General features: G+C 42.9%; 1 protein-coding gene across 3 annotated transcripts in view; it reads left to right on the top strand.

Moving 5' to 3' along the window:
• The window catches only part of nphp4 (nephronophthisis 4), a 179,345-nt gene extending 172,008 nt beyond the window's left edge, over positions 1-7,337 (top strand). For all 3 annotated transcript variants that reach the window (XM_066643834.1, XM_066643835.1, XM_066643837.1), the window contains one exon: positions 2,398-7,337. In XM_066643834.1, coding sequence (XP_066499931.1) covers positions 2,398-2,538 — 141 coding nt within the window. In that variant the 3' untranslated portion in view covers positions 2,539-7,337. The remainder of the gene's footprint in view (positions 1-2,397) is intronic.
• The last annotated feature ends 7,493 nt before the right edge of the window (positions 7,338-14,830 follow it).

The raw sequence follows: 14,830 nt of genomic DNA on the forward strand, positions 1-14,830 counted from the left end.
GGTCACTCTCTTTCTCTCTCTCTCACACACACTCACTCACTCACTCTCTCTCTCTCTCTTTCTCTCTATCTGTCTTGATGTTGGTCTCTCTCTCACACACACACACACACACTCACTCACTCTCTTTCTCTCTATCTGTCTTGATGCTGGTCTCTCTCTCACACACACTCACTCACTCACTCTCTCTCTCTCACTCTCTCTCTCTCTCTCTCTCTCTCTCTCTCTTTCTCTCTATCTGTCTTGATGTTGGTCACTCTCACTCTCTTTCTCTCTCTCACACTCACTCACTCACTCTCTCTCTCTCTCTCTATCTGTCTTGATGTTGGTCTCTCTCACTCTCTTTCTCTCTCTCACACTCACTCACTCACTCTCTCTCTCTCTCTCTCTCTCTCTCTCTCTCTCTTTTTCTCTCTATCTGTCTGTCTTGATGTTGGTCTCTCTTATTCTCATTCTCTCTCTTTCTTTCTCTCTCTCTCACACACACACACACACACACATAGACCTCTTTTTCATTTCCTACCTCACTTAATTCCTCTAGGTTCAGCCACGAACTGCGCTGTGGCATTAATTTTCTCTGTTAAAGCTTCTGTGTCCGAGGCAAAAACCCTCCCTGAAACTGTTACTCAACAAATGAAGAGATTCTTATTTAACACCCACCAAAACTACACTGAAACACTGTAATAAAGTAAAAACAGAAGAGTTTCCTCTCACCAGTTTATCATGCGTACCACGCTACACATTTATCTCCGTGGAGGAGATGATAAGGCGTAGCAGCCATCTTGTAGCCTGAGTGTCTCATGTACAGTCACCCCTTTATTTATTTATTAAACATGTTTATGTTTCCGTCCCTTAGGCCACACATAAAGCGCAGTATATGAGCGTTTTATCGCAGTAAATGTTAAAGGCCAAAGTCCCCGAGTGCTCCTATGCATCACGTAAAACTGCTGGAAGCCATAAAGGCAGGAAATAGGAGCAGATATGGGACTCTTCTAGCAATCCAAACAGGAGGCATGGTTTTATTAAGGTGGCAGGAGGGAGGGGAGGGAGGGAGGTATGAACAGGAATATGACACGTGAAAGTCAATTTATTGCTGAAGCTCATCTCCATTAAAGCTGTATCACTGTCCCGCTGCTTTGAGCCGGGCCGCTGTTGTGAAAAGTTGGGAGATTATGTGGAAGGCGGGGAGACAAGCTGCACACTGTTCTCAACAAAGAAAGAGGTTGATGAAACAGTGGACGTGCACAGGTCACGAGCTCCAGTCCCTGCTCCCTACAGGAGAGGGCTGTTACCTGTAGGCCTCAACAGTTGTGTGCTACACTTTAATTAAGAGCTGCTGATAAATTGCAGCAACTTCATTAACTGGCAACACGTGCCACAGTTGCCCATTACAGGTCGGTCACAGAAGGCTAGTCAGACATCACCCCAATATCTTTCAAAACTTCCGAAAATTATTATTCCCTGGTATTAATTTCTTCCTGAAAGTAAATGATATTGCAAGTGGGGGAAAAGTGTTAATTTCATCATTGAGTGCATTTGCTGATTTGCTCAGGCGCCTGGCGAGTCTCGTATGACAGTTTACATACTGTATCAGGGACAGTAAACAGCAGGGCAATGAGAAACACAGCCCTGATGGCACCCAGCCCCAAAATATTAATGATGCTTGTGTGTCAAATAAAACTGCAGAAACTCGTAAAAAACTGGAAAAAATCGTCTTCCATTTTCCCCACTAGTAAACAGTGCTTCCATTATCTTCTCCTCCCAGAGAAATATACAGCATCTATATCTTTAAAAGATGTGTATAGAGCCGTTGTTTTTTTTTCCTCCCCCTTCAAGAAAGAACTTGTCATCGTAAACTAGTTGCAGAGCCAAAAAACACAAGAAGAATCGATATCCCTGTGCTTTTGAGGAGATTACTGTATAAATCCACAACACAGGGCCATACGTCTTCGCCAGCCATTAGAGATAATACAGAGTGAGGCAGACACACAGGAAGCTTCTTCTCCTTTTTTATATACGGCTCTGCCACTGCTTTGGCTCATCATCAACTATATATACTATCCTTTAAAGGCTTGAATCAATGTTTTTTGAAATAGAAAGCCAATTGTTTTTTTAGATAAACATATAGTGGCTTCCCTGTGCAGTCATGTGCATTTTCACAGGTTTTTATTTATTACTTAGAATGTAAGAAGCTGTAAAATTGACATTGTAATGATGAACAGAACTACTGTAAAATCAATATAGCATCGATACTGAGGATATAATTAATAGTGGTGATCATAGCTCAAAGAATGGAGTCTTTGTTTATCTGATGGTGGTGTTTTTGCTGATGTGGCGGATCTTATACTCTTAAAAATCTCTTTGTTTTCTTCTCTTTGATTTGCTTATGTTTATTTGCAGATAGAGGGAGGGGAGAGCTACAGCATTGGCCTGCGTTTCGCTCCCAGTCAGAGTCCCGGGATGGAGGAGATTCTCATTTTCATCAATGATCTGGAGGACAAGAACGAGGAGACATACTGCGTCAAAGTCGTCTACAGATAACCCAGGCGACCCCCAGCGTGCTGCCCTACTGCATCAAAGTCTTGTACAGATAACCTTCCCCAGGAAATTATCCATTATTGTGTTCATGTGAAAATGCAAATGGATGCTGATGACAGTTCTTTGAGATCTTCGCGATACGCGTCAACCCCTTCCCCTCTTTAGCACGGGCAACTGTTCAGTACTGAAAACAGCAGAAGCCTATGCCTTTCCATGGCATATCAAGTTAAGCAGAACTCTGATTAAATTCCGGATACACGGATCCCTGTGCCTTTGAGATCTCTGTCCAGATGCAGCAAACATGACAAACTAGCAAGCCACACCTTTTTTTTTCTTTGATAAAGCAGACCCAGAGATATATCTATCCTTCTATCTCACTATAGACCTAGAGATAGAGCTGTCCTGTATCATACATCCCCCTCTCCTTTCAAAAGCCTTTAAAGCTAGAGCTGAGGGACTAATCTTACTGTGGGCTTTGTGTGCTGTACAGACCTTCTGGCCTTCTGTGGTTCCTAAGTCTGAACCGATTCCTCCATTGACTTCAGGTCACTTTCCCTATAGAGATTAACAGTTGTCTATAGAGGCTGAGCTCTGCTTCTTCTATAGACAAGTGTTTTTCTGCTATAGATCACTGATTTTCTTCACAGAAACTGAGCTTTTTCCCCCTTTTTTCCTCAGAGGCTTAGAGCTTCTTCCTACAGCGACAAAGGGCTTCTTCTCTGGAGATTTAACATCAGATATTTTCCCTCAACACACAAGTCTATTGAGAGTAAATGTTTTTCACTTTAGAAGTATGGCTTCCTATAGTGATCACGTGTTTTCCATATGGTGATCAAGTGCGGGGAAAAAAGTGGTTGTGGATATTTTCCCTAGAGATGAAGCAGTCTCTCTCTAGAGATGGGTGTCTTTTTCACATTGGCACTCGAGGGTTTTCTGTGTGGACCAGAGTGAATCACGGTGCTCTTTCTGCCTGTTTAGTGCACAGAGCCTCCTACAGTGGGATGCTATCTCCAGAGCAGTTTCCCTATTGAGATGGAGCAGTTTCTCTATGGAGATTGAAGGTTTAAGTTGGAGAGATTGAGGGCCCTCTCTTTTGGGACCGGGGCCTTTCTCAGCACAACAGAAGTAGACGCACTGCACTTTATGCTTGTTTAGCACCCTGCAGTGGGTTGTTATCGCCACAGCTCAGCAGGGATGCTCTTCTCCCAATGCTTCCGCTCCAGCCTACTGCTGCACACATACACACACACACACACACACACGACTATACCCTGCTGTCATGTGGGAACATACCATCCCTCTTCAACAGCAACTCTCTACTATTCAGTCAGAACCAAAATAACAGCTCCTGGAAGGCATTTGTTTGTGCACATTGGCCAAATAGGTAGACACTGACCTGCTCTGCCCACAAATGCATTCTTTCATAACAATTGTTGCCAGGTTGAACAAGCTTTACGGAGCTTTTGCTAAAGTCCCATTCAGCCTAATGGAAACTACACTGTTGTACACTGAGCAGTCACTGGATTAGGAACACCTACCTTGTATCTACACTCATTGTTCATTTTATTTTAGCTCCACTGACTGTACAGAAGGCATGGTGGCCCAGCAGGTAGTGCCACATTCACACAGCTCCAGGGAGTTTGGTGTGTTCTCCCCGTGTCTGCGTGGGTTTCCTCCGGGTGCTCCGGTTTCCTCCCACAGTCCAAAAAACACACGTTGGTAGGTGGATTGGCGATTCTAAAGTGTCCGTAGGTGTGTGTGTCTGTGTTGCCCTGTGAAGGACTGGCGCCCCCTCCAGGATGTATTCCTGCCTTGCGCCCAATGATTCCAGGTAGGCTCTGGACCCACCGTGACCCTAAATTGGATACAGTCAGTGGTTACAGACTAAGAATGAATTAACGACTATACAGAAGCACTTTGTAGTTGTAGTTACAGACTGTGGTCCATCTGTTTCTCTGCATGCATTCTTTTTCCCATTTCACACTAATCTACAATGGCCAGGACCCCTGCAGGACCACTACAGAGCAGGTATGTGGTGCTTCTGACAGTGAGTGGAAACAGTGGTTAAAAACTCCTGTTTTTGGTTGGTGGACTGTTCTCAGTCCAGCAGTGACACTGAGGGTTTAAAACTTGAGCAGCACCGCTGTGTCTGATCCACTCGTACGAGTACAAAACACACTACCACATCACCACCATGTCAGTGTCACTGAAGCGCTGAGAATAGTCCTCCACCCAAATCATACCTGCTCTATGGTGGTCCTGACTATTCAAGAGCAGGGTGAAATGGGGATAAGAAAGTATGCAGAGAAACAGACAGCCTACAGTCTGTAATTGTGGACCTACTGAGTGCTCCTGTATGGTCAGAGCAGCTGGTAAAATGGACAATGAGTGTAAATACAAGGTAGGTGTTCCTAATCCAGTTATCGCTCAGTGTCTGAGTCCGATATTTCCGGCGTGTGTGGATGCTCAGCTGGGTTGGCGGGTAACCCGCTGTGTCGACCCTGTGCTTGAGCAGCCAGAAGTGAAACAGAGGCTGTAACAAGGTGCATCTTTGCTTAATGCTTTTTACCAGTGCAGTTAAGCAGTTTGAAATGTGTGTGGATATTCAGGCGTGCTGCTTCTGACAGCTCCCACCGTGCAGAGGGTCTCTTCTTAAGGTGAACCATGAAGGAGAGCTTTAACAGCGATTTGCAAGTGATTAAAGGAACAATCAGTCATTTTCTCTAATGATTCTGTAGTAAACCTGGTTTTAAATATGTCCACACCATGGAGGGACCCACTCTATGGAGCATAAACTGGTTCCTTCAGCAACTACAGAGCAATTGGATTCTTCACTGATTGAGTTGACATAAATAAATAATCGTTTTCATAAATGTTGTTCACTACCAAAGGAGGTAGGAATGACTTGCTGCTCCTTTAACCGTTAGCGCTGTAATGAAGGATCATTTTAAACAGCTACAATGGCAGCATTGCTCTCGTTGACATCAGTGCTGCTTCCTCTCAGCGTTGTGTGTCACTCAACGCTCGGTTACACGAGGCTGATCATTAACATGCACAACAGAGAGAAAAGGGACACACAATAAGGCACTCAGGCACTCTTAGGGGTTGCAGCAGTGTGTTCTGTTGGGCCCTGGTCTGTGTCTCTGGCTCATGACGGAGCTGTTCTGCTTTACTCTTCATCACCAAAGTACTATAGGGAGCTCCTTAAGCATTTGTATTAAACTATCATTAATGACTCCTAAAGACACTTCTCTCCTCTCCACTCTCCGTCAAGTTTGTGTGTGTGTGTGTAGTGTTGTTATTTTGAGACGTTCTTGCAGGTTTGGGATATCTTCAGTTGAGTGTGTGTGTGTGTGTGTGTGTGTGTGTGTGTATGTGTGTGTGTGTGTGAGTGTGTGTGAGTGAGAGAGAGAGAGAGAGCTTCAAAAAAAGGAGAGAAAAATGTATCAAAGGCTTGAAGGAAACCTATCATCTTCCTCCAAGCAGCGGGTATGTCACAGTTCTGTAAGCAGCTCCATGAGGAACAGGAAGATTTCTCTGTGTGTGTGTGTGTGTGTGTGTGTGTGTGTGTGTGTGTGTGTGTGTGTCTCTGTCTGTCTGTCAGGGGATTCTTAAGGTAGAGAGAGGAGTGCTGAGACTGAGGTTAAAAAGGAGCAACTTTCAGGTTTTGGACTTTGTTTCAGTCCCTCTCTCTCTGTATCAATAAAGTAGGTTGAAGTCTTCTCTCTCTCTCTCTCTCTCTCTCTCTCTCTCTCTCTCATTTCTCTCTCTCATTCTCTCTCTCTCTTTCTCTCTGTCTCTCACTCTCTCATTTCTGTCTCATTCTCTCTCTCTCTCTCTCTCTCTCTCTCTCTCTCAATCTTTCTCACCCTCTGTCTCTCTCTCTCATTTCTGTCTCTCATTCTCTCTGTCTGTCTGTATCTCTCTCTCTCTCTCTCTCTCAGCAGTAAGCCCAGTGGTGGTTTAATGAGCTGAACTGAGAAACATATGGAGCATGTATGCAGCAGGCAGCTTTTACCCTCAGCTTCATCATCATCAGCTCCAATGCTGTAGGCCAGTTTAAGTACTTTCATCTCTCTCACTCTCTCTCTCTGCTGTGAAAGTTTTCATCACTAAATGAAAATCAGTGGACGCGTCCTGCTTGAACAGACTCGGATATAATGGAATATCTTCTGTAATTTCATGTCAGGGTTGTTTTGTACTTAACTTTTTTTGTAATGCGTTTGGGACAAAGGCAGTAAATGACCTTAACAAGTGGCTTTTTGAATTACACTATTTTTTATGACCTTTTTTAATCCTTGAGCAGTAAAAGCATTTGTTTCCACACACTGCTGCGATATCTGTGTATGTTTCATTAATATTTCTTTGACAAAATCAATACACGAGCCCTTAACTTTTAAATCTACCTTTCTCTCTCAGCTCAAACAGACATTTCGTCTCAAACTAAACAGTCTCTATCTCAGTCAGAGAATCACGGCATTACACATTCCTCTTAATCTTCAAGCCCCATATCCTGTTACATAAATATGATTATCATTACCCACGATGCCCTCTAAAGGTGTTACAATAAATTCTACAACAGGTCTGACCTCGTTTGATTAGACGAATGCTGATATTGAGTATAACAGCGCTGAGACTTTTAACTCTGCACGTATCACTCCTCTTTACAGGTCTGTTCTACTTACTGTTAGCAATATCACACAGTGGGTAGCGTAAAGGCAAGGGGGTGGGGTTAAATCATAAGGTTTATGTGCAGGAAAATGTTTACATCTTTTTTAGTCCTGTTCAAGTCCAGTGTTGTGAGCCGAGCCAAATAAATGATTAAATAATTAAATAAACAAACAAATCATAATGTGTTGTCTCTTATTACTTTTTAAATAATAAAAAGCACTTGTAGAACTGTTGTATAAAAGCAATATCACGCTAAAGCTCCTGCTGTTATACCGAACGTCTCCGTAAAGAAACATTACTCACTACTGCCCTCTAAATGTAATAGCAACACGTGAGGGGAATAAGCCACAATGTGTGATGGTTCTATACCAGTTTAAGGGTTCTTCAAACATATCTTTTACATGATTACAAAGAGTCTTTATTGTTTCTTTGACCAGAACTCTTTTATTAGTGCTGTATAGTACAGATTTGCAACAAAATACCAATTAAAATAACTGTAACCAGGCAAATATATCTTTATACACGTTGTTCCTTAAGTGTTCATAGTTCTGCCTAAAACCACTGGCTTTATTTTGAAGTCTGAGTTGAATTTAATGTGACCTGGGACCTCTGTGTGAGATATTTTGGTCTGAAGATATGTTACCAGTTCTTTCCATTCTGGAGAAAACACCAACAGAGCAATCTCCCGTGTATTTGCCACCACTGCAGTGTAGTTTATCAAGCGTTTTATAGGAATGTTACGTTTTCACGGCAAGGTTCTACAATAATAATAAAGCACACCCTCACAAATTACGCCCAAATGTCCGTCTCCGTCATCAAGTCAGATGTAATTAAATTAAATATTTTATTGTGGTGTAACGAAGAAGGAGGTGAAATGCAGTTTTCTCTCCACTGAACCAATTTCACTGCCACTTTTAAAAAAAACAAGGTTATTACATTTTTATGAGGCAGCCAATTTCAGAGGAAGTGGGTTTTATGAGAGAAGCAGTCCCACGCAGCTCCGAGATGAACCGAGGCTGAGAGCCCGGCGTCACATCACAGCTCTGCAGAAAACGGATTGGAAAAGTTAAATTGCGTAAGAGTGAATTACTGCAGCTCTTTCCCCTTCTTCATTTTTATCAATGTTAATTATGTCAAAGTCAATCGAAGTGCTTCCTCAGTTTGCTTCTGGAGCTGAAGGGTAAACCTGGGGATGTGTTCATGTTCTAAAGAGAAGATCTGCCCTTCTTCAATCTTAAATAGTAGTGCTTCAGAAAACCTTTCTCAGAAAACCATTCCTGGCGTCTGGACTCTGGGGACAGGCAGTAGTCGGTTTGTCACTCAGTTGTGTGTTCTTCAAGACAGCTGCCGCACTGTTTTTAAAGCAGACAGTGGAAATGGACAGTGCCCTGTGTAAACGTCCTGTCGCCGTTATCCATCACATCACGGGGCATGGCAGTGGCAGCGTGTCATTATGATACAATGGTATACATTAAACCTCCCAGACTGGAGGAGTGCAGGACTTCTCTTCGTGTTCTCTTTAAAGCAGACTATATATTGTCCAGCTGGAAGGAACAACTATGGTTCCATAAAGAACCTGTCAATTAACCGATCCATGCAGGAACCAGTTTAGTAAATCAGATGGTGCAGGTGATCTGTTTACATTTATACAACCACCGCAGTCTTGCGGAATGTACCAAAATTTCCTTAGAAGAACCCTTCTTGCTCCTGCAAGAACAAGTAATAGATTCCCAACCGTTTACTGGAGGGTTCTTAAAACACAAACGGTTGTTCTGTTGCTTTGCACAAGTCTGTCAGCATAATTTTAAAGTGTGTGTAATGTCAGTGCCATTGTTCTTTCAGTATGTAGGCAGAGGACCAATGAATCCTTGAGAAGCTTGATGTGGTTCTTTTCATGGTCCAGAACTTGGGATTGGAGCCGAACTCATCAAGAGGGATCATCTCCATGAGGAGGTTTGGATGTTTGTCTCGATGAGATGAATTTGATCATATAAACAAAGGTGTGTGACCCAGATCTATGACCCCTCAGACTCGAACGGTTGAGAACGACTGTTGATACAGAGCTGATTTCTGTATGAACTTACGAGCAGTTGAGAAGAACTTCAGAAAACTGTCCGAAGGAGCCCTTAAGCCTCGTAATAATTGAGTCTAGCCCTTTGAATCCCATCCTAAAAATATCCTTCACATTTCCAGCCCTTTACGCTTATAAAGCAAGGGATCTCAAATCTCCTCCTCCTTTGTTGGACTCGAATTGCTCTTTCTACTCTACAGCTGCCCCTGGGTTCTCCAAGCATGAACCTGCCGGTTCCTCCCGTTCTTGATCGGCTTTTTAACTCTGATTCACTGCATGTGGCTTTGGATCTCTTTTAGGACTGGGATCTTATAAGAAAAAGGAATGATGTATGTTGAGAGATTATTAGGCATTATTAGTGTCTCAAACAGAAAAGACTTAATAGCAGGCTTGGGGAGGATCTCTCATTAGGGCACTTTCAGAATGAGGGCCTACCTCTAATTAGTACAGTCATGGTATTCAATTACTTTAAGCAATGCGCCTAAAGCCTAGTCTCCATATCACGGGGAACAAAAGAACAGCTCTTTTAGCACACCCTAATGACTATCAGTGTGTGTTTGTGTGTGTGCTGATGTCAGAGCTGCTATCACTTTCAGCAGAAACTCCTTTTCCTGGAATTACATTGATGTGAAATTGTAATATCTCGGATAGCTGTAAGCAAATGTAGTGTTGTAATGAATTTTCCAGACTGAGGCTAGGTTTGTAAACACAGATGATGAAACCCCGCACTCTTTCCCAGTACAGTACTGCTCTGACATGCAGGAGTTTGCACTGCCTGTGTGTGACCTTGAACAAAACGCATTTGATTGTTCAATGAGCCACGAAACTCTGATGATGAGACTGTGGTTTCCAGGTGCTCTGTGTTGTTACTGTCCTTGACGCGTGGCATGTTCTATACTTTTATGCTAATTAAGACAAAGGACTTTGATCTGAATCAGTTGGTTTCTATGCTTCTGAATGTTCATAAGGCACCATTTCTTCTTTATTTATCTGTTCAGTGTTTTATGGTGGCACTTTCAGTTTGATACGACTCTTCAATTTACAGGGTCGGCCATTTATATGGATGCACCTTAATAAAATGGGAATGATTGGTGAAATTAACTTCCTGTTTGTGGCACATTAGTATATGGGAGGGGGGAAACTTTTCAAGATGTGTGATGACCATGGCGGCCATTTTGAAGTCGGCCAATTTGGATCCAACTTTTGTTTTTTCAATGGGAAGAGGGTCATGTGACACATCAAACTCATTGGGAATTTCACAAGAAAAACAATGGTGTGCTTGGTTGTAACTTAACTTTATTCTTTCATGAGTTATTTACAAGTTTCTGACCATTTATAAAATGTGTTCAAAGTGCTGCCCATTGTGCAACCCTCTTCTCCCACTCTTCACACACTAATAGCACACCGCAGGAGAAATGTTAGCACAGGCTTCCAGTATCCGTAGTTTCAGGTGTGTTACTGCAATGATAACACTGAAATCGGTTGTAAATAGGTAGCCACGTTGTGTGGACTAATACAGCAGCTAACATTAGTGACCAGACATTCTCAGTCCACCTCTCAATATTCTTCACACTCTCAGCAGTCCACATCTGGCTCCTGGCAAAGTCTCCAAAAAGTGGGGTTGGCAACTCAACTGAAAATGTTCAAACTCACTGTCGCAGCATTCACGATCTCCCTAACAGTCCTAAACATCTGTGAGTTTAACCGAAGTGAGTGAATGGTGACTGACAGTGGAGTAACGACTGCAACAGAAACCCTCCAACAGCAGCAGGCTTTGTTTTCAGTCTTGTAAGCGTTTGAGTTCTAGAAGACGTTAAACTTGGAATCTGTGTATGATCAGAGACGATTTAAACAGGTAGCAATAAACATTGATTGCTACAGTGGGCATTAAAAATGACTGACCTTGGTCTGGACCTGGACAGACTGGTGGTTCTGTCTGGATTTGGGACTGATTCTTAATAAATGAATGAGAAACAAATAGTTAATACAAGCAGGGTTAATACAAAAAGGTAATACAGCAATAGATTCCCAACTGAGCCAATGGTCCAGCCAATCTGGACCTATTCCAATCGGGAATACCCTTGCACTCCAGTTGTGATAACGGGCACTTCCGTGTTCATCGGGTGTGCACCAAACATCGGGTTCTCTCAATACATTCCCATTCACGATGAGTCCAAACAGATGAGTCACAACTTAAATACGTCAGGGAGATGGACCAGTGCTAAAACCCCCATTTAAACCATGACTTGCGTTCAACAACCCCTTTCTGCAGCCAGTGTGTTAATCAGGCACCGCCATGTTAAACACAGGAGCTAAAACCGCTAACTGACATTCTCCCCACTCACTCCAGCCGCCCGTCCTTTCTCTCATTACCACTCACTTCACTTTAATCCCACCATCGCTGTGTTTCCAGCAAACGACACTGTCATTCACACCTCCGTCGCAAACTCCCCGGCAGTGCGCTCAAAGCCCAGCCTGCGATATAAGGCCTCGGATTTGTCTCTGTGCGGCTCGTTACCGAGGCTAATGCCAGCGCCCTCGCCCTCGCTCATTTACCTCACGCTTTGTTCTCCCTTCCTTGCGGAGCCCTATCACAGGGCAGTGTGTGCTAAAAGCGCTTTTGATCTTCAGCCCATCATTAAATGCTATCATTAGGTGATATTCCCTTCAGTGCTCCCACGCACCTAATGACCTCACTCATCTTTCGGGGGTTTGGTTTGAAATTTTTGTTGTTTTTTTCCCTCACTATATGAACTTTTCTCTACCCACTCTACAGCACCACAGGAAGCTCAACAGGGTTTAATCAGGGAGTCTTTGTTTTGGGAAATGTTTACTTTGCACCAAGCAGAAAGACTTTTATTCTAGTATTAGCATTGTGAGCATTAGCTTGGCTCTGCATGCTGCAGGATGACCGAGGAGGGATTGTGGAGGTCGCAGCAGCCTTGAAAACAGATAGGTGATTAGAGAAGTATGTTAACGATGAGTTATTATCTTGTAGTCAGTGTCCAAAGCGTTTCCTTGGGTCTTGCTTAATATAGAAGTTTCCTAAACATGTCCTGACATGTCCTTAGTACTGTATCACTGCAGTTACCATAGTGTAACAATGCAGTGGTATTACTATGACGTAGTGTAGATTTCTACCCCGTGTCCTTATACTAAATGAATGATAAGGCATTTTCCCTCACACCCTGATGACGTGCTTGTCACTCTGACGTCAGCGTACGCACACACACACCCCAGGGGTTCAGCAGCAGAGCTCTGCGCTCTTGTTTGCCCTCTTTAAATTCTGTAATAAGTACAGACTGGTTCAAGCTGCCAGACGTAGAGTAAGGTTTTACTGCCTGCTGATGATAAACTCAGAAAGGGCACGGAAACAGCAGAGCTACATCTTGATCAGTGACCAGCCGGCTGGGCTCGAGAACGGCCGAATCAATCATTTCCACTAAGCCTGCCCTTTAATCTTACTGCTAAGTTAGTGGAGTTAGCCCTAGGATTTTTAGCCTGATCAGTATTTCCTCCATAAATCTCTCTGGTTAAAGAAGCCAAGCTGCCTGTGTGTGCTCTGCTGTTAAAGACAAGACGAAGAGCCCGCAGCTCCAGCTTTTACCCTGAGCTTTCTGTCTTCAGTGCTACTGCCTTAAGACTACTCAAACACTCAGGGTAATGGTGTAAGTCACACACCAGGGGGTAGGTCTGCAGGGCGCTGGGGTGGGCATTGTCAGCTCAGAGGAATCGTCTGCACTCCAGTGACATGAAGCGAGTGAAATGAAAAGAAGAATGATGTCACAGTCCCCCGCCCTTTCTGCAAATTGAACTACTCTGCCAAATAGTTTTTACTCACCCGTAAAACCCCACCCCCCACCCCCCAAAACACATCTCAGTACTGACTCGGCCCTTACACACCCTCACAAACACCCCCAACTCCCTGCCCCTCAACGTCTACTCAGCCCTCACTTTACACCCAACACCACGTTACATTCTACAGATATGTTTTTCTTTCATTCTTTCTTTCATTTCCTTCCTCCTTTCTTTTTCTTTTTCTTTCTGGCTTTCTTTCTACTTTTTAAAAAAAATTATTTTTCCATCTTTTGCTTTGTCTCTCTCTCTTTTCATTCTGTATTAGTTTGCCTCCAGTTTTTATTTGTATTTTAATGTCTGCTCTCCGTCTTTCACTTTACCAGTCATTCTTTTCTCATTCTTTCATTTTTTCTTTTTTCTTTCTTTCTATCCTTCTTCAGTTTTTATTCTTTCTTTTGATGTCCTTTCACTTCTTTTCCATCTTTTGCTTTCTCCTTCTTTTCTTTCTGTTTCTTTGCCTCCATTTTTTTCTTTTAATATCTTCACTTTGTTCTCATCATCTTTCACTTTAACAATCATTCTTTCTTTCTTTCTCTTTCCTTCTTTCTCATTCTTTCTTTCATTATTTATTTCCTTTTCTTTTATAGTCTTTCTCTCTTTACCTTTAACAGTTTAAATCCTCAGAAAGAAGGAGCCAAAAATGCTCTTTTCTCAGTACCACCCAACAACCACTCCTTTGAAGAACATTTTTTGTAAATATGGTGTGTGTGTGTGTGTGTGTGTGTGTGTGTGTGTGTGTGTGTAGTCCATAAACCGATATCAGAAAACCGTTATTTTGAACATTTATAGAGTTATTCACACTCAGATATCCACAAAACCTTTAGGGGTCCAAAAGTGGTTTAGAACCATAGCCCCATGACCTTGGAGCTGTTTGACTGTGAAGCCTACTGCAGTGCTGCCCTGCCACCTGACTGTGTGTTGTTTGGGAGCTGCTGCTCCTTTCTCTTCAGAAGGACAAGATAAATATATCAAGGCGATAAGAAGGAAGTAATTTCATTTAGTTGAAGTCTCTGTGGATCCTGTCTGTCTCTGTTAGTTTAATACAAATAAACTGATGACTGGAGCCTACACTGAGACTCGATGCTGTGCTCCAGGAGGGTTATAGGGCTTTATTGATGTTAGCGTATCAATATCACAATCAATAAGAAAGTTCAGGTAGCTTTTAGAACGGTTGTTACAGCCTGTAGTTTACTGACAGGAACAGCACACACCTTTTCACCTAGTTTTAGAGAAGCACAGGTGCTGTTTTTGGTGGCCATAAGAGGAGTGGTGTTTGGTGTTTCTGATATTTTGGCCAAGTGTGTTGCAGGTGTTACATTAAGACCCCGGAGCACAGTTTAATGTCCCCTTTAATGTCCATATTTTCAGAAGTAATTTTGTGAGAAGTTGTGTGTCTGATTTCTCAGCTGCAGCGAGGTGGAGAACAGACTGTGTTTTCACCTGGAACCACGGGGGAAGAGTGCATTATGGGCTTTTCATGCTTGAACAGTAGTTAAGGTCTATTGAAGAACAGAGAAAACTCATTTTGATCCTGATTTTTGGGCTCTGCTTAAGTGCTGATGTTGGAGCAGAAGAACTCTAAGTGTTTCCTCATTACCATTTTATATTTCTGAAGCACCTTGCATACCCTTTCTGTGTAAAAGGTCTTCAGAACGCGATGTGTCATGGATTGTTGGGAAATGCAGACCAGTTAGT

The sequence above is a fragment of the Hoplias malabaricus genome, chromosome 14 (assembly GCF_029633855.1).
Source record: "Hoplias malabaricus isolate fHopMal1 chromosome 14, fHopMal1.hap1, whole genome shotgun sequence".
In the NCBI taxonomy this organism is placed as follows: Eukaryota; Metazoa; Chordata; class Actinopteri; order Characiformes; family Erythrinidae; genus Hoplias; species Hoplias malabaricus.